Below are 19,909 nucleotides of genomic sequence, written 5' to 3' on the forward strand. Positions count from 1 at the left end.
GAAAAAAGTGGTCCAACTAAAACATTCATATTTCTTTACGTACTAAAGGAATATGTAATAAAAATGGGGGTTCCTATTTAAAAAAAAACGCAGTTGATTTCCGTTTGACCTATAGCAGCGCCATCTAGCGGGCCAACCATAGCGCCATCTGGTTTCCCCCTTCAAGCTAGACAAGTTTGGTTCTTTGCACTTTTTTCGTTGGACACTTAAGTCGTGAGATATTTGGCCCGGTCATGATCAATGGACCACCCTGTAGAAGCAGGCGGGAAGTATTGTGGTATCAGCAGAGAAGCAATTACAGGAGAACGGGTCTGTCAGAAGAGCTCAGTGACTTCGAACGTGCACTAATCGTTGGGGTCACTAGAGTAATAAATCCATAAGGGACATTTCAGCCTTTCTAAAGCTACCCAAGTCGACTGTTTGGATGCGACGGTGAAGTGCAAACGCTAAAGGACAGGTACAGAGAATCCAAGGCCAGGCAAGTTCAGTGTACTGACAGACAGCATTCCAGATGGGGGTTGTAAAAATGTAACGAAATCAACAGGAGGAATCACTCGTGAGTTTCAAAGCGGTACCTGCAGTCCATTTAGCACCATTACTGTGCGTAGCAATTTAAGTAGAACGATGTACAGTGATCAAGCAGCTCGTCATAAACCACACATTTCTGTAGTAGCAACGCTTGAGGAATTCTTAAGAGCGACAGTGGATAACTGGAAACAAGTGATTTGGAGCGATATACCGTGCTGTAAACTATGAAAATCCCTTTGAAGAGTTTGCTTTTGGTGAATTCCCGAAGAACTTGACTTTCTATTAGTTGTAGTGCCAACTGTGAAGTGTGGCTATGGTGTAGACCCCATGTTGCAAAAAATGGTTCAAATGGCTCTGAGCACTATGGGACTTAACATGTGAGGTCATCAGTTCCCTAGAGCTTAGAACTACTTAAACCTAACTAACCTAAGGACATCACACACATCCATGCCCGAGGCAGGATTCGAACCTGCGTCCGTAGCAGTCGCGCGGTTCCGGACTGAAGCCCCTAGAACCGCTCAACCACCGCGGCTGGCCCCTTGCTGCACAAAAGTAACACTTCGCAGATGGTGATTGATTTTATGGACATGACAGTCAACAGTATCATAAAACAGCATGGGTGAGGTAACGGTTTGTGGGCAGTAACATTGTCTGACCTGCCCAGAGTCCCGACCTCCACCCAAAGGAACATCTTTGGAATAAGTTAGAACATCGACTTCGCCCCACACCCCAGCGTCCATTTTCGCCATCTTTTCTGGTTTCGGTTCCAGAGAAAGACTGGGCTGCCATTCCTCCACAGACATTCGAACACCTCACTGAAAGTGTCCCCAGCAGTCATAAGAGCGAAGGCTGGTCACACCCCATATTAATGTCTACTAATACGTGTGCACATACCTTTGATCAAACAATGTACGTGCCGTATCTGCTCCTTGCGTCTGTTGCGTTATTGCGTGTTTTGTATTGTACGTTTTGGTGATTGCATATTACAGGCTGTTTCACTGTCGCGAAGGTATTTCCACAGAAACAAACTTGGGTAACAAATAGAAAAAGTTCAAAAATGGTTCAAGTGGCTCTGAGCACTATGGGACTTAACATCTGAGGTCATCAGTCACCTAGAAACATCTGAGGTCATCAGTCCCCTAGAACTTAGAACTACTTAAACGTAACTAACCTAAGGACATCACACACATCCATACCCGAGGCAGGATTCGAACATGCGACTGTACGGTCGCGCGGTTCCAGACAGAAGCATCTAGAACCGCTCGGCCACACCGGCCGGCTATCGAATAAGTCATGTTAAAATTATTTCTCTGTAATTGGACAACGCGGGTCCCTTACACCAAAGTAGAAAATATCCCTAGTGGTCAGTCGAGTTCGGGTTCACACTGTTTGCTGAGTATGCATTGACTCCTCCAGTTAGCGGGGACTACAGACTCGGGAAATGTCCCTTCCAGAGCCACTTCCCGAGTTTGCTGGTCGAAGTATGAGTGCGCGTTATCTGGCGTTATTGCTGGAGCGCTCAGACGTCGCGACACGGCACTCACAGGTCGCCCGTGGGCTGTCGTCAAATATTTGTAAAGGGATAAGCTGCAGGCGCCACGTCTCTAAAAGGAGTCGGCCAGATTACTCACTCGCAGTCGTGGCGCCGGCCCGCGGTCATTACTACTGGCTCTCAGCAGCCACAGATATCCGGCACGGACATTTAGGGCTGGGCGTGAAAGTCTCGGAGCTCCACGGAACATGGCCTTTCTTCTGAGTGTGTGTGCTCACCTTCACGGAAGTCCAACAACTGTCGTTCTTGCTCTGCAGCCTTCTTCAGAGAGCGTCTGAAACACCGGCTTGCTTGAAAGATACATCTGTCGGGCAAAAAGGCAGCGCTGTGGTTTTTCGGACTCGCCTGCTGTAATGTTGAACTGACGGAAATTTGGAAAAGCGTTACGTGTTGGGCTCCTTTGGACTTTTCCATTAACGATGGGCGGGCGTTCAATATGTAATTGATCACATTTTTTTTCTGAAAGCAGGTTTGTTTTATTCTGGTTTCCAATTCACCTTATTATTCCGCGCTCTTTTGGCTAAAGAAACCTGTTTTTCAACACAATCTCCGTGCAATGCGACCTAGCGAGTTGGCTCAGTGGTTAGCACACTGGACTCCCATTCGGGAGAACGACTGTTCAGATCCCCGTCCGGCCTTCCCAATACATCTCTCATCCGATGGGACCGATGTCTTTGCTGCTGGTCCCCACCCGCAAATCAACCAATCCATGCAATGAGATGGCCTTACGCCACCATACTGGAAGGGCATGTATGACCGCATGGTACCACCCTACTGGTCGATGTCGGAGCCAACGTCTTCCAACAACTTTCCCATCATCCACGTGCTGCTTAACGCGGAGTTCATCGTTCGTTGGGCCAAACATGCACGTCGGAAGGTGCGAGATCCGTGCTGTAGGGTGGATGAGGAACAACAGTGGAGTATTGAAGTCTCGTGAGCTTCTCTCGGGTACGCAGGCTTGTGTGATTTCACTGTGTTTCATTGTGATCCGTCGATCACATCGAGTGAGAGTGTCCGCACGTTCCAACATTGGAGGAGTCGCAGCTGAGTGCTGCCTGCTGGCACGCGGGAAATCGGACTGGTTTTGCGACCTTGTTGTGATGGTGACAGATAGTTCAAACGGCACCGAGCACTATGCGACTTAACTTCTGAGGTCATCAGTCGCCTAGAACTTAGAACTAATTAAACCTAACTAACCTAAGGACATCACACACATCCATGCCCGAGGCAGGATTCGAACCTGCGACCGTAGCGATAGCTCGGCTCCAGACTGTAGCGCCTAGAACCGCACGGCCACACCGGCCGGCGATGGTGACAGACACCTCGCCCAACGGCTCACCGCACATATCTCCGTAGACATTCTGCAAGCGCCTATGAATGACTGCGATGTTCTGGTTTTCCGCCAAAACCAACTCAATAACAACTCTGCTTCGAACGCACCTTCGTTACAGACATCATTTTGAAGGCTACGTGTGCCGCTTCCATCTGTCGGAACTTTATGAAACTGCACGTGCTCAAGCGGGAATATTCCAGTACGTCCGACAACAAATTCCGCAGTTTTTCAGCCGAAATTGGCGGAGAAGAAAATGTTTTGCATTACTTATTAAATACACCTCATGTAAATAAGCAGTTTTGCAGATGGAAAAAACAGTACGCTCCAACCAGTCACATTTTCGTCGAACGGTGGTCGAATAAATATAAATTACGTACGGTCCTCAGGCTGCGTCCAAATATTTTGTTTTCTTTTTCTTTATCCAATATCTATCTCAGCAGAAATTTTGACAGTCAGTTGCTCCTGACGATGACGACGATGGGAATCGTCGACAGCTCGAGGTTTCACACTGAATTGATGCGACAAAAAGCCCGAGAGTGTTTCAAACAGCACAAAGTGCTATTATTCTGTTCATTCACGGTGAAGGGGAGCATGCAACACAAATTTTTCTCAATATGAGAGGGGTGTACGGGGAGCATTGTCTCGCACACTGCACAATTTTTCGGTGGTGTCAGCATTTTTAGACGGAATGTAGACCAAATAGGTGTCAAACCGCTTCAAAACTTTCTGTGGAAGGTCCTGGAACATCTTCCTTACAGCTCTGTGACTGGCATGCGTTCGGCCCCTTAAAACAATCTGTCAGAATGCAAAGGTTCACCTGTGACAAGGCAGCTCAGGGTATTGTGGGAAACTGAATCTGTCAGCAAACCAAGAGTACATTGAAGCCATCCACTCCGATGCGATAGTTGTATCAGTGTCACTGGCAATTACGTGTAGTTGTATTGTTTCGCATGAAGTGTAATTATAATATTATTATTAAACTTAATATAGAAGATTTGTGAACAAAGAAAACATCATTCTTCGCTGTTTTTGCTAATGACCTCCTCATTTCTGATTTCGTGTCCATTTAATTTTGAATCTCATTGTCCAAAACCATATCTCACACTCTTCGATTCTCTTCTTTACCGGTTTTCCCAGCGTCTGTGATTGACTTCCATACAATACTGTGCTCCAGATATGCATTCTCAAAAATTTCATCTCACACAAATACCTGTAAGTTTCATACTGCTAGACTTCTTCTAGCGAGGAATGCTCTCAGCTTCATAGCACTTCATATGTTCAGTAAATCAGAAGACATGCTCCGGAACTTTAGGTTCATGTTTATTTGACACACACTGTGTAAGCTCCACAGTCCCGAGCCTGTTCCAGACCCAAACCACAAATCGACACCAGTCCAAGATCCGGTTCTGTTTAAACATGTTGCAGTATTCCTGTACAGCTAAACGTGTGTGTGTGTGTGTGTGTGTGTGTGTGTGTGCGTGTCGCGTGTCAGCAACATTGTACAGGCGGACACGACTGTACACTGTACGGGAGTAGAATCGAAAGTCAATTCTTTCTACTGTGTAGGTTTCAGACCCGGAGCTCTCAGTATGCCCTGTGGCCAATGTCCTCTCGTCATCAGTTGAGAAGTTCAAACGTGGCTTTTGTTGTCTACGTCATGCTAATCCGCCGTGCAGTTAGTATTTCCTTTGATTCTGATATTGCACATTCGTGTACCAGAAAGGTGAACTTTAAAACAAACAACACAACTGAGGAATTCACAACTGAGGAATTCATTTGACTTCATAAATCGTCAGAAGCGAGAAGCTGCTTTCTCAGAATTGGTGGAAAGAAATCAAGAAACGAGCCTGCTGCAGCTGAATCCATGGTCACAATTGTGAAATTGGAAACATCTGGCAATGAGTTGTACCGTGACGTATGGGTATGCGGGGCCATCCATGCGCAGGTAAGCCTGACATGTAAGCAAGTACACAACAAATACCTCTGTGGGGGAGCAGGGCTCACTAGGCAGGCGTGTCTCTGTGCTGGCAGCCGGACGTCCGCAGGTTTTGTTCCCACGGTCTGCGGCGGCATTCAGCCTGCCGCTGAGTCAGCTCATTAATATTCCGGACTCGCTAATCACGCCGTAATCTTTGCACACGCTACGGGCCGCCATTGTGTTGCTTTCTGTGAGAAGGAAACAGTTTTTTACACAAGGTTGCTGGAGAGCACTCCTAGTTTATAATAGTATATTAAGGTCAGCGGCCGGCCGGAGTGACCGTGCGGTTCTAGGCGCTACAGTCTGGAACCGAGCGACCGCTATGGTCGCAGGTTCGAATCCTGCCTCGGGCATGGATGTCTGTGATGTCCTTAGGTTAGTTAGGTTTAATTAGTTCTAAGTTCTAGGCGCTCAGAGCCATTAAGGTCAGCGAACGAGTTTTGTCGCGAAAAATTGTTTCTGGAAGTATGTGTTGCCTGTCGAAACGAAAGTTGCATTTGCATGAAAGTTCCATTTGAACGTAGGAATACAGTCAAAAGAAAGGTGTCTGGACGAATCGAATGGAGAGGAGAAGAGTTTTCCAATTGGCCCTTTCCTTGGACTGCAGTGTGGCAAAGTTTTCTGCGCACATCGTCTGGAAACATCACTCCGGTTTAGTTTCGGAATTAATTGGTACTTTTGCATTATGCCACTAACTGGTATGTTGAATATCAAATATTGTCTTCCTGAATTAGTACTAATCGTATCTTCACACCAGTCTTCTCACTGATTTGATACGTCCCAACACGGATTCCTATTCTGTGCCAAACTTTTCATCTCAGAGAAGCACTTGCAACCTACGTCTTCACTTATTTGCTGGATGTATCCCAATGTCTGTGTTACCCAATAGTTTTTACCCTCTACAACTCCCTCTAGTACCATGGAAGTCATTCCCTGATGTCTTAACGGATGGTCCATCATTCTGCTCCTTCTTCTTGTCAGTGTTTTCCACATATTCCTTTCCTCGTCGGTTCTGCAGAGAACCTCCTTATTCCTCGCCATATCAGGCTACCTAATTTTCAACATTCATCTGTAGCACCATATCTCAAACGCTTCGCTTCTTTTCCCTTCCGGCTTTTCCACTGTCCATGATCCACTACCATACAGTGACGTGCTCCAAACATATTCTCAGAAAGTTCTTCCTCAGATTAAGCTCTATGTTTAATACTAGAAGACTTTGCTTGGCCAGAAATGCCTTTTTTGCCTGTACTAGTCTACTTTTGATGTCTTTCCTGCCCCGGCCATCATGGGTTACTTTGCTGCCGAGGTAGCAGAATTCCGTAATTTCGTCGATTTCGTGATGTTAAGCTTCTCGTTGTACTCATTTCTGCCAGTTCTCATTACTTTCATCTTTCTTCGATTTACTGTCAGTCCGTATTCTGCACTCATTAGACTATTCATTCCATTCAGCAGATCATGTAATTCTTCTTCACTTTCACTGATTATAGCAATGTCATCAGCGAATCTTATCATTTATATCTTTTCACTTTGAATTTTAACTTTCTATTGCATGACTGAAAGAAATTTCTGCGGGTGGGGTCTAAGTCACAAAGTATTATGTAACAAGATGAATACAGCAACAAACCGAAAATATTGATTAGTTATTAATCTTTCAGTTACAGAGACATGGAAACATATCCATGCTATCATTAAACATCATTTTGCATACCTTCAGAATGTAACTAGATGTGATCTAAGTAGCGGAAGTGATTCACTCTTTCAGCTGCTTTCGCATATGTTTACATACACTCGACCTTCAGCGTATGTTATCGATTTTGAACTGTTTCTGCTAAAGTAATGGTGCTAAACACAGTCTTGCTCGATGCAGCCAGACTGTGTGTGTTCCCAGATGGCAACATCATGCATATACGAGTGGTTCCCTTGACATTATAAGTAAATTAACGGTTTGTTGCCAAGTGGCAACACCATGCAATAGAGGGTTTATCCCACTCTTGAACCTTTCTTTTGCTTTCGTCATTGCTTCTTGGATGTATAGACTGAAAAGCAGGGGCGAAAGACAACATCTCTGCCTCACACCATTTTTAATCCGAGCACTTCGTTTTTGGTCTTCCAATCTTAATCGTAACAGCAAAGTTTATTGTGGAACGTTAACCTCATAAAGGAGAGTGAGAGTGTAAAAAATACAACATCAAGCAATGCAGCTATGGATGATAAAGCATTTCTGAAGAAGAGAAAATTGTTGGGATATAAAAATAAATATTAGGAAGTATTTTGTAAAGGTGTTGGTTTGGAATACAATTTTGAACAGAAGTGAAACGCAGGCGATAAACATTTCAGGAAAGAAGAGAGTAGCTTCAGAAATTCAACATCCCCTGTTGGCCCTATTTGATATAGATACAACACACTGAAGCAATATTCTAGAATACCTTGAACGTGAATTCAAGCAATCCCCTTTGTAGACTGATTATATTTTCCCAGTATCCTACAAAGTGAAAACCAGCTTGGGCGTCGATAATTGAATAAGTGCTCCTGATTGACCATGTATTGTTTTTGTTAACGGTTTCTGGTGAGTGCTCGCAATTTGACACGCTTCCTCTTTTTCCGCAGGTACTGTCGCTGCAACACAACAGCGCGATGCACTTGGGCTGTGGGAAGGCGGCAGCTAGGTGACAGGAGCTGCACTTTCGGTGTGCGTGAGTACAGTGTGCGGTGCGCGCTTAGGCGGCGGGGCGGGCTATTTGCGTCCACGGCCGACCATTGTCCCTCTGCGGGTAGGGACGCCTGCCAAACAGACGCTGCAGGTCAGGGGGGCGGCGCAAGTGCCACATGGCTAACCTAACCGAGAAGCGCTGTAGCGGTGTACAAGTAAGAAGGTGGCTGCGCTGTGCATTCTGCGCAGGGAGGGCCGGAAGGTGCTTTTGCGGCGACGCCGTCGTTTCTCTCTGTTTCTGTTCCACGCCACGCGTTACTGGAAACGCTGCGGATGGCGCCTCGTCGGTCCACTGCTTCTGCATAGATAAATTTATATACTTGGAAAACCCTCGGTTTCGTTTCTTAACGCGACATTTGCGTCTGCTTTATGCCACTTATAACGGATGCTACAGTGGCTAAGTACCCTTGCCATTCGTGAACTAACGCGAAAATCAACACTGTACGTTCTACAAACGCTCTGAAGCGCACGATAAAGGCAGACGCGCAGAATGACACCATTAGCTGGATTATGACGTCGTACACTGCTCTTTGCCAATGTGCGTCACCCCCCCCCCCACCCCCACACCCCACCCGCCTACTTAAGTGCACACAGCTTTCTTTCCTGTGTTTTTATCTATTGTCATTGCGTAAGTTTAGCTGTTTACAGTGCCTGACAAAAAAGTACAACACCCAAAAGGCCTGATTGGATGTCCATTTAACTTAGTGCAAGTACACACCATCAGCGTGTAAGTAAATTATTAGAATTAGGATTCAATTTGACAGATAGAACGGCCACCAGAATGCATCAGCATTTTCGTGTTTACTCTTGTTTCCAGGCGTGGTAGGATACGTAAGGGGCGTGATTTATCACTGTGAAGGACAGGGAGATGCTGCATACTCGTGCGAGTGAGCGTTATGAGCATCTGATAAGAGTTTGGAAAGGGTCTCGTTGTGTGTCTCAATTTTGCTGGCTGGTCGAATCGCGAGTATCCGTGTTTGTGAAGTATTCGGACGAGACAGAAGCCAGATAGTCAGGGCATGTCTTCTCGGCTCCGGTCAATCACATCTGACTACCACAAGGCAGAATCGCCATATTGTGCACGAAGCACATCGTTACCGCTCCACATCTGCGCCTGCCATCCGAGAACAAGTAATAGACTCACCTTAACATTCTGTGTCATCCCGTACCACTGGTCGGAGAACAGCTGCCATTAACACCACAGCACAAACAGCTTTGCATGGGGTGGCGCCAGGGGCCGGGAAAGACGGGGTGCTTGTGAATGACGTCGCATTGCGTTCAGGGATGAATCTCGGTTCTGCACTACCCGTGTTTGCCATCGTCGGCGAGTAAGACGGCAACTTTGGAAGAGGTCCCAGTTTTCCAGTGTTTTGAAGAAGTATAGCGGTGTCACTCTTGGTTATGCTGTGGGGAGTCGTCGGGCGTGTCACGGCTGGTAGTGATGGAGTGAGCTCTAGCAGCATAACGGTACGTCGCGGACATCCTGCGCTCTCTTGTGTTACCTCTCATGCGAAGTATGGTTTGTGCCATTTTTCAATGGGGAAGTGCTCGTCCACACATGTCACGTGTCTATGTGAGCTGTCTACGTGATGCTGAAGTCCTGCCGTGGCCAACAAAATCTCCAAATCTGTCCTCGATAGAACTTGTATGGGACCAGCTCGGACGTTAACTCCGTGCCAGTGCTACTGGTCAGGCTGTTAACCTTACACTTGTAAGCCTGTTTGCCTCAGGAGAGAAGACTGCGGCCTTATGACACCTTTCCCAACCGAGTTAGTGCATTCGACCAGGCCAGACGGGGTGCATCGTCATACTAGTAAGTACCCTTGTGCTGCCAAGTTCTTCCTAAATCTGATTTAGTTTTGTAATCACTGGTATAATATCATATACTCTCTCAACCCTTGAAGTTTCACTTCGTTGCATCCTCCCCTCCTGGGTGGTTCACTTTTTTTTGTCAGACAGTATATTCTTTTTTTCTTTGCTTTTATTTCACCTATGAAGATTAGGACCTTGAGACATTCCTGATAAAAGCACACTGCAGTATCCGTAGTAATTGAGCAGTAAATGATAATAATCATAATAATAATAGTATAATTAAGGATATTTCGGATTTCAGCAGTGTCAGTGAAATTAACATTGTGTGCACTACTTTCCTCGTTATAGTCTTCTCGAATGCGAGTAATGGCATCTAATAGAAATGTACTGAAGCAGCGCAAAACAATGCAAAACTGGAAAAGGAATTCACTGGTGAGAAAGAGAGGGAGAGTGAGAGAGAGAGAGAGAGAGAGAGAGAGAGAGAGAGAGAGAGAGAGACGGAGGGCGGGAGAGAGCGAGAAATGATAAGTTAATGGTAGCAGACGAGATGCCTAGAAGAAATCAGATATAGATAGGGATGAAAACAGCTTGGAAACGCTGAGGCGGGAGCTACGTGAATGATAAACAGACAAAACTTTTAGTCTCCTCAGAATACCGTTTGGATCGTTGAGACCTTCCATTCGAGATAGTTGACTCTGAACTGCAAAGTTCGTGCATTTTGTGAATCGGGTAACCGAGCGAGTTCGCCTAGTGATGGTTCCACTAAATTCCTTAATGCAAATGACGGAATGCTTCCTTTAAAAAGGACAGTACCGTATTCCTTCCCCATCCTTCCTTAGTCCGGGCTTATTATTTCAGTGTGCAGTAACTGTGTTTGCAGTTCGCGTTAATGATGTTCCTACAGGCATACATCCATGTCTGAAGCGATAGACTCTACTTGGCGATCCACAACTGCTGTTTAAATATTAGGAGATTTTATTCTCAAACTGCAAATCTAAATTGACTCCAGCTGTACTATTTATTGGTGATATATGAAAATTTGTGCCGGACCTGGCCTCGAACCCGCATTTGCCACTTATCGCGATCAGTCGCCTTGATCGCTGCTGCCATCCGTGCACGCAATTTTAAGTTATGAATGTGAGGGATTATGGTATAGCGATGTTTGTTGATAGTGTGACATGAGGAAGTTTGGGTCGGTGTGGGAGGCGTGTAAGGGTAACCGAAGTTTTTAAGGCAACCGTTAGCGATAAGCGGGAAATTCGGGTTCGAGTCCCGGTTCGACGCAAATTTTCATATATCACCAATAAATATTACAGCTGCAATCAAATTACATTCGCAGTTCTAAGTAGTGGATCACATTGAAATCTCGCGAACGTAATACAGGGTGTGTCGAAAAGAATCATCCGATTTTAAGAAAAAGATCATTACTTCTCTGTTATATGAGATATGTGCGAGAACAACGTACTGTTGGAAAGAGCAAACTCTCGAGTTTTAAATGGTGTCCGCTAGGCAGCAGCAATGTGCGCCCACTTCAGTTCTAGTAAAAATGGTGTCTGGACAACAGAAAGCGTTTTGTGTTCTACTTTTTGTGCAGTGCGGGTCAGTAATAACTGTTCAGCGTGACTTCCGTACTGTGTATGGTGTGGAGTCTCCTACAGCACAGAAAATTAGACGGTGGCATTAACAATTCCGAGAAAAAGGTTGTTCGTGTAAAGGCAAATCGTCGGGCCGTCTCCCAGGGTCTGACACAGACGTCGCACGTATCCGCCATAGTTTCACAAGGAGTCCGCCGAAATCCGTTCGCCGTGCAGCTCGACATGCCCCCGATGTCTGTCTGGCCTGTGTGGCGTCGACGTTTACACATGAAACCATACAAAATTCAGCTACTGCAAGATCTTCGTGAAGGTGACAGACAAGAAAGTGTGGAGTTCTGTAATTTCTTTCTTTGCTAAATGAAGGACGACAGTTTTCTTCCACGCTTAGTGTTTGGTGACTAGGCAATATTCCATTTAAATGGAAAGATGAACCGTCATAATATGAGAATTTGGGGTACGGAACAACCACATGAAGCTGTATAACACGAGAGGGACTCTCCAAAATTTAATGTGTTTTGTGCAGTTTCACGGGAAAACGTCTGTGGTCCATTTTTCTTTGCCGAGAGCACTGTTACAGAAAGCACATATCTCGATATGCTTGAGAACTTTCTTTTCCTACTGGTGGAGACTGATTCGAATGACTTCATTTACCAACAGGATGGGGCACCACCACACCGGCATCTGTAAGTGCGGAAATTCTTAAATCAAAGGATTATTCAACGATGAATTGGTCGCACTGGACTAAATGATTCAACCGTACATTACAGGCCTCCAAGGTCACCGGACCTGGTTGTATGTGATTATTTCGTGTCTGGGTTTATAAGAGACTCTGTTTATGTGCTCCCGTTACCAACAACAATGATTGAACTGAGACATCACATAACAGCAGCTGTGGAAGCTCTAACTCAAGACATACTCGCTGCTGCGGGGGAACAATTTCAATACTGCATTGACATATGCCGTGCATTTCAAGGGGGGGGGGGGATGTTGAATACGTCTGAAAAGGTATGAAAAAAACTTTTGAGATTCACGTTCATTAAAAAACAAAATTCATTGTATATGTTTATTGGTTTCTGAAATATAGACGTGCCAAATCGGATGATTCTTTTTTAGATACCCTGTAAATTAATTTCCATATAGCTATCTAGTGATGCAGGACTGAGTTGTAAATTTTCCATTTTATTTATTCACGGGAAGAACTATATCATAGTGCTGTACTAATGGCATACTGACGATTTTCTGATACCCAGTAGAAGACTAGTCATTATCTTTTATTTCAATCAACAGTCACCATGAATTTGTCACAGTTGGCAGAAGAACAAGAGAATGCACCATCAGTGTCTCTAAAAGAGAAAAAAAACTGCAACCAGCCACACGTGTCGATGAATGAGTCTTTGTTTTGCAGCTGTGCTGTTATTCTTGAAGTTGATTTTGATATATTTTGTAATAAAATTTTCTGGTAGACACGTTTTGTTAAACATAACAGCAAGGGTTGCTTTCGTTGATTGGAATTCATTCGAAAAGTGTGGTTATTAGAGTTTTTTCTTCAATGATGTTTAGGAAAACATCTTCGGTGTTCTCACTTGTCATCGATAAAATAGTGGCGAACGATTTAGTTGCAGCATCTAGTGAGATACGTATCTTTGCGTCCAAAAGGCCAAAGGTCAAAATATGTGGGAACACTATGTAACAGAAGCACTTTCGTGGAAGCTTTGTTGTTTTAATCGTCTTCACACTATTGACAAGTTTTAAGTTGTGGTAATTTCCCACAGTGCTGAACTAATTTCATGAAGTGATAGCATGAGTTACTGTTAATGGCGTTCGTCCCTGGGATGGAGATTCTAAACTCGGCAACCCTCCATGGCGCTTTTCTAGAGGAGCAAGCTGGACACAATTTCAGTCTCTCCCTACTCATTACCATTATCAACTCAACCATGACACTACAAAGTACACATAGTCATTACAGATACATATCAAGTTAATATTCACATCAGTGCTTCGAGCGATGACCCCCTCCCTCTCTCCCCACTTACTTGTTGCTTTTTATTGTAAGTTGCCAGTGTTTATAAATACAGTGGAGCAGTGAGTTAAATTCAAATGGTTCAAATGACTCTGAGCACTATGGGACTTAACATAGGAGGTCATCAGTCCCCTAGAACTTAGGACTACTTAAACCTAACTAACCCCTAGGACATCACACACATCCATGCCCAAGGCAGGATTCGAACCTGCGACCGTAGCGGTCGCGCGGTTCCAGACTGAAGCGCCTAGAACCGCTCGGCCACACCAGCCGGCGAGCAGTGAGTTACAGGCGACGACGCCCAGCTGTACGTAATTTTTAAAGCGGATATTTCTTGAGCTTGTGAAAACACTCCGGACACATATGTCTCTGCTCAATAGTCAGTCTTGTTGTTTGTGGTGCCAGTAGAAAGCATCAAAGGTCCCGCCTGCTGCTAGCTGAGGAAAACCGTACCAGCTGTCGGCTAGTTAAGGATGGCTCGTCTCTCTTCTCGAGAGGCGTTGCAACAGGGCTGTGGCCAGTCACTTATCACTCCGATGCTTGCAGTTGTCTTTTGCGAACTGCAGATAACGCTCACCCTTGGACTGGACTGCTCCGAGAGTAGTCTTCCACTCGCGTCCACCATTCACTATAAATATCCACATTTTGTTTTTCAGATGCTTTTCTGGAGCTTGTCCATTCCAACACTTGCTCTCAGGAAGGACGACTTCTTTTGATTTAAATAATAAAGATACTAGACCAGTTATATTTTTTTCATTCGTAACACAACATTTCAAAGGAAGAAATAAGGAAGATCAGGGTTTAACGTCGTCGCGACGGCGAGGTTATTACGGACAAAGAGCAAGCTCGCATTGCGGTAGGATGCCAAGGGAAGTCGACAGTGCCCTATCAAAAGAACCCTCATGGCATTCACCGTAAGAAATACAAGCAAGTCACAGAAAACTTAAATCTTTTTGTGGCTGGATGAATTTTTTTATCCACCGCTTTCGTCAATACTAGTCCATTGCCTCACGACTGCTTCCTTTTGTTCGGTAACGCGTTTCGAAATTTTATTTCAGGTTTTCCGTGGTGTGGAAATTTACATAACTTCTGAATATGATGTCTGCGTTTGTGTTTGTCTGCCGTCTGCCCCCCCCCCCCCCCCCCTCTCTCTCTCTTTCTCTCTCTCTCTCTCTCTCTCTCTCTCTCTCTCTCTCTCTCTCTCTCTCACACACACACACACACACACACACACACACACACACACCCAGTAGTATTATTATTCACACTGCAATCGAAAAATACGAAAAATATTTTATTTTGGAGTCTGTATGATAGATTATCCAGCACTATTTCCTTTAATTGGAAAAAAACAATTTTTTCTTCCATAGCTGGAAGGAGGTACATGAATGCTGATACACGGTGTTTCAAATAGGGTGTTTTTATCTGTAACTTACAAAATGATAAATAAAAGCAACATCTCGTTCGCAGGTCGTTCAAAGGGCACATTTAGTTGTGTATTCAGCAAAATGGGCTTTCGTTCGAACACCTCACGTAAATGAACATTCCGCCACGAGAATACCCATCTGAACACTGCCATTTATAACCAGCCTGTTGCTTTCACCCATAAAACTTTGTAAGTTTGTACCTCCGTAAATAAAATAGATAGAAATTTTATTTAAATTGATTTGTACGCGGTTTAAATATATCATGTGTATGACAGAAGAACGTTATATTCGAAAAAATTATGTGTAAACAGGTAAAAGTAACAGTCGTTACTCTTCCTGTGAAGCTTTGGATAGGTAAACCGAGTACTTATTTAGATACGTAAATAAATATTCCTTTCACTTATTATTTTGTAAATTTCCGAGGAAAAGGCTGTATAAAAACACCCTGTATGTTTGGCGAATAAGCAAAATTGTAGTGCTTGGTAGCAACTCAATATCCTGCTTAGCTTTCTTATTCATAAATTGCTATACGCACTCTCTTATGGCAAGACTTGCTGTACAAATCAGTGGCTGGTAACAAAGTATTCGCTAATTGCACTCATGCAAGTGTGCCTTGGTTCGTATTGCGAGTATTCTAGATTTCTCCACACTTAACTGATCCATGGTGACGGTGGATGAGCTCCGAGGCTACGGAGTGAATTTTCTGTATAGTTTTACTTTTTTCAACACCCATCGTCGGTTGAGATAATACGTTAATATCTTCATCAGTACAACTTTGTTACCCGATTCGTGTGTTTATGATGCACGTAAATGAAAAACAAGGATCTACCGATTCCACAAGCAAATTGTACACTCTGTCTGGAATAATAAAAAAATGCTACGAATGTACTGATCTAGTCAATTCACCGTGCTAAGGAAATGGGAACAGACGCCATTCGTGTACAACAGCCGACGCCCGGGATACCAAACGTTCGTCGAACTAGCAAATAAGATTCGGCCCTAATATGTGAACATGACAACCAAAATCTGTTTTCGAAATTCGATTTTCGTCTTCTGCAAGTTGCATCACCTTTAAACGGAGAGCCGCAATAAGGATGGCATCTCAGGCAATACGACGGAATCCACGGGGAACAAAGGAACGGCGTCGAGCTCCGAAAGAGAGACCTGGGTAACCCACAATGCTGAGAGAGCTGTAATTAGTTCCGGTGAGGTGCTTACTGTCCGTGTACGAGGATCTGCTTCCCTGTGGGAGCTGTGGTCTCAGTCCGTCGGTAACAAGCGAAATAAGGTACCCACCAAGAGTGAAAAATATTTACTACTACTCACAAAAGAACGGAAATCCTCCAACTCTTCGTGCAAAAAGCAGGCACGACGTTGATACGCATAGGACACAGTTCACCCGTTTCACAGTTCACAAGACGAGGGTGGTCAAAGCTTTAATTATCACCTCGAAAAAAATAGTTACTTTTTTAAATTAAAAAGGTACGAGTATGCAGTTTTGATATACAGTGAAATCCGCGCGCAAGCCGGCCGGAGTGGCCGTGCGGTTCTAGGCGCTACAGTCTGGAACCGGGCGACCGCTACGGTCGTAGGTTCGAATGCTGCCTCGGGCATGGCTGTGCGTGATGTCCTTAGGTTAGTTAGGTTTAATTAGTTCTAAGTTCTAGGCGACTGATGACCTCAGAAGTTAAGTCGCATAGTGCTCAGAGCCATTTTTGAATCCGCGCGCAACGTTTCCGTAGTACGCCGCAAGAGAAGCCAAACCAAATACCTAAGTCCATTGCGAAAATGGAGCATCGTCTGGTAGTTCGTTTTCGCCATTGTCGAAAAATCTGCAAGTTCGTCAGCCCAATGCAAATGGCTAAAGCCCCATGCGGGATAGCACGTTAATTACACCGTGATAGTGCCCAAAATACCTTCGATTATGTACAATATGGGAGAACAGTTGATTTATATGGTACTAAAATTAGTAAATGTGAAGAACAGAGTGAGCTAGAAGGACGTTGAGCGTTCAATAAAGGGTTAAAACACTTACGGTACATTAGTTTATTAAAGAAGTAGCACTCTTATGTTATTTTGTAAGTTAGCTGTCCAGTGAAATTTACACGCTAGATTAATTTGTCTGCTTTCAGCTTACTGGTGCCATAATTAACTGCTAGTTCCATTATCAGTCTGCACGTCCCCCTGTACAGTATTTAGTTTCGTAGTAATCTTTGCGTAAACCAGTGAATGCGGCATGGAATGTTTTCCTTTTTTTACAGCATTCTTTATTACGAAGTACCACATTCAGTTTCATGAGCTAAACGTTCGTCAGATCTCGTACACTCGCGAGGCGTGATACAGAGAGTACTAATTAAGCAAACCGTAGCGGCATGTCGTACATTCAAGGCTTTCATGGTGACATATGAAACACCATTTCCACAGATGAGCAAAGTAAATAGCAGTTAAGGCACAGACAGACAGACAGACAGACAGAGAGAAAGGGAGAGAGAGATCAAAGCTGCGGAGACCTGCTGTTGAGTGTGGATTCCGGGAAAAGATGCTTCTCGCGCCACAGGGAACACCAGCTGCTACAAAACAGTTCGCTCCAAAACACGGTTTTATGCTTTTCGCAGTTCCTTGCAGTAAGCGAAAACCAACTACAGCGTTGTTCACACTTTGCCGCCAGATAAACGTCTCATCTTTTCCTTGAATATCACAGTTGCACACATCATCATCAAAGAGGTCATAGCGTACTGAACAGTACCTCATCTTTAGAAAGGAGAAGTTGACCGTGGCTCGGTACGAGGAACAGTATTGATAGTCCACTAGAAGAAAGGAGTATTAGGTATTTAAACTTACCGTCGTTGACGGAAATGCGGGAACGCAGTCGTATAAATTGAGATTAATAACGAATGCGTCTGAGCCTGCCATTAAATGATCTTCAATTTTTTGAATTGTAACTTGATCGACTCCGGAGATTCTAGCCTCATCTTCAGACGGACGTGACACGTAAGTTAGGCCTGCGACTTTGCTTCCGCTGTTTTTTTTAAGTTAGTTGCTTTATTGTGAAAGACTTAACAAAAAATTTAATATTCACAGTATTGGCTATCGCTGTCTACTACTGCCTCTTATTTTCCGGGTAGCACGCAAATCCCGCAGCCGAAGAACTGGGCGTCTTTTGAGGAGATTAATGAATCTATCCAATTTTGCACATGTTCATATGACCGACGGCACTGGTTAGCGAGGCCGTGTGCCATTTATCGAAAAAGGTGTTAGAGGAAGCAGTGTCTGAGGAATACGGCGGGTGGGGTACGATTTCCCATTTCAACGTTTCCAAGTATGATTCAACATTTTTGCGACATGGTGTCGACCTTTGACATGCTGCAAAATCACATTTTCATGTCTGTCGCCGTTTTGTGACCATTCCTCTTTCCGTTTTCGGCTCAAACGCATCAGCTGCTTTCCATATAGATCTCCTGTGATTGTCTCCGTCGATATCGGTAACTTCGGAAACATTCTCTCTTCCACCGTCAAGCTGGTCTTCGACGTCAAAGTCACTGTCCTTGAAGCGTTGAAATCATTTTCAACACGTTTTTTGACTAATGGGTTCCTCACCGTAGGTCTTCATGTTAAAGCAGAAAATTAAAATTTTCCACAAAGGACGAAAATTGGGCTCGTAAGTTGTTATAAGTAATAGAGAATAACTGTCTGATGCGATCACAGTTTGACTAATATTTTGATGGCGTTATGTTTACGAATATCTTAGTTTATTGAATGACACTTACCGACTTACCGCTTGCACCACCACTTCAGCTACAGTCATCTATTCCGAAACGGCGGAAGCAAAGGTGTAGACCTAATACTTCAAATTGGTGTACAACATGAGACTGAGTAAAACATACCTCACATCGATTTGATGTATGCACTATCTGATTAAAAGTCTCCGGACACCACCTATTAGACAACATTAATGGGGTGTGTCCACACTTCGTCATCACGGCGGCTTGAACTCCGCTGAAGACACATTCATTGAGCTGCTTAAATATGCCCATTCTTCCTCAAGAGCGGAAAAAGAGGAGGTAGTGATGTTGGACGTTAGGGTCTGGAACTACGTCGACGTTCCAACTCACTTCAAATGTGTTCCACTGGGTTGAGGTAGGGACTCTGGGTAGGTCAGTCCATTTCGGGAATGTTACTCTTCATAAACCACTGCCTAACAGATGTTGCTGTATGATACGATGCATTGTCAGGCCGATGTCATCGACTCCGAATTGTTACTTTACAATACCCAGTACACAGTGATGTAAAATTTGTCCATGTCCTTCCAAATTTGACATTTTCCTAAGCGCAATAAGGGAACGACACCTAAACTACGAAAAACACCGACATTCCATAACATCACGTCCTCCGTGCTTCAAGTGGCTCTGAGCACTATGCGACTCAACTTCTGAGGTCATCAGTCGCCTAGAACTTAGAACTAATTAAACCTAACGAACCTACGGACATAACACACATCCATGCCCGAGGCAGGATTCGAACCTGCGACCGGAGCGGTCGCTCGGTTCCAGACTGTAGCGCCTAGAACCGCACGGCCACTCCGGCCGGCCTCCGTGGTTCACTGCTGGTACTACACATGATGGCAGGAAACGTTCTGCAGACATTCTATACATCAAAAGCCTTCCATTGCATTGCCAGAGAGTGTATCTCGAGTCATCGCTCCAAATCACATGTTTCCAGTCACACACTTTCCAGTGCGTCGCTTTTTACATCAGCTATTTCTTTGTCACGGGTGGATCCTTCCAGCTGGCCGCGGTGGCCGTGCGGTTCTAGGCAGTTCAGTCCGGAACCGCGTGACTGCTACGGTCGCAGGTTCGAATCCTGCTTCGGGCATGGATGTGTGTGATGTCCTTAGGTTAGTTAGGTTTAAGTAGTTCTAAGTTCTAGGGGACTGATGACCTCAGATGTTGAGTCC

At 44.6% G+C, this 19,909-nt stretch overlaps 1 protein-coding gene and 1 long non-coding RNA gene across 2 annotated transcripts in view; both read left to right on the forward strand.

Annotated features, from left to right (window-relative positions):
• LOC124607420 overlaps positions 1 to 8,316 on the forward strand; it is a 241,205-nt gene extending 232,889 nt beyond the window's left edge. Inside the window, exon 3 of the mRNA XM_047139746.1 lies at positions 7,999 to 8,316. Within this exon, the coding sequence (XP_046995702.1) occupies positions 7,999 to 8,230 (232 nt within the window). The 3' untranslated portion in view covers positions 8,231 to 8,316. The remainder of the gene's footprint in view (positions 1 to 7,998) is intronic.
• LOC124607421 overlaps positions 1 to 19,909 on the forward strand; it is a 1,003,590-nt gene that overhangs the window by 724,946 nt on the left and 258,735 nt on the right. The gene's annotated exons all lie outside the window — the stretch shown is intronic.

The sequence above is a fragment of the Schistocerca americana genome, chromosome 3 (genome assembly GCF_021461395.2).
Source record: "Schistocerca americana isolate TAMUIC-IGC-003095 chromosome 3, iqSchAmer2.1, whole genome shotgun sequence".
Lineage (NCBI taxonomy): Eukaryota > Metazoa > Arthropoda > Insecta > Orthoptera > Acrididae > Schistocerca > Schistocerca americana.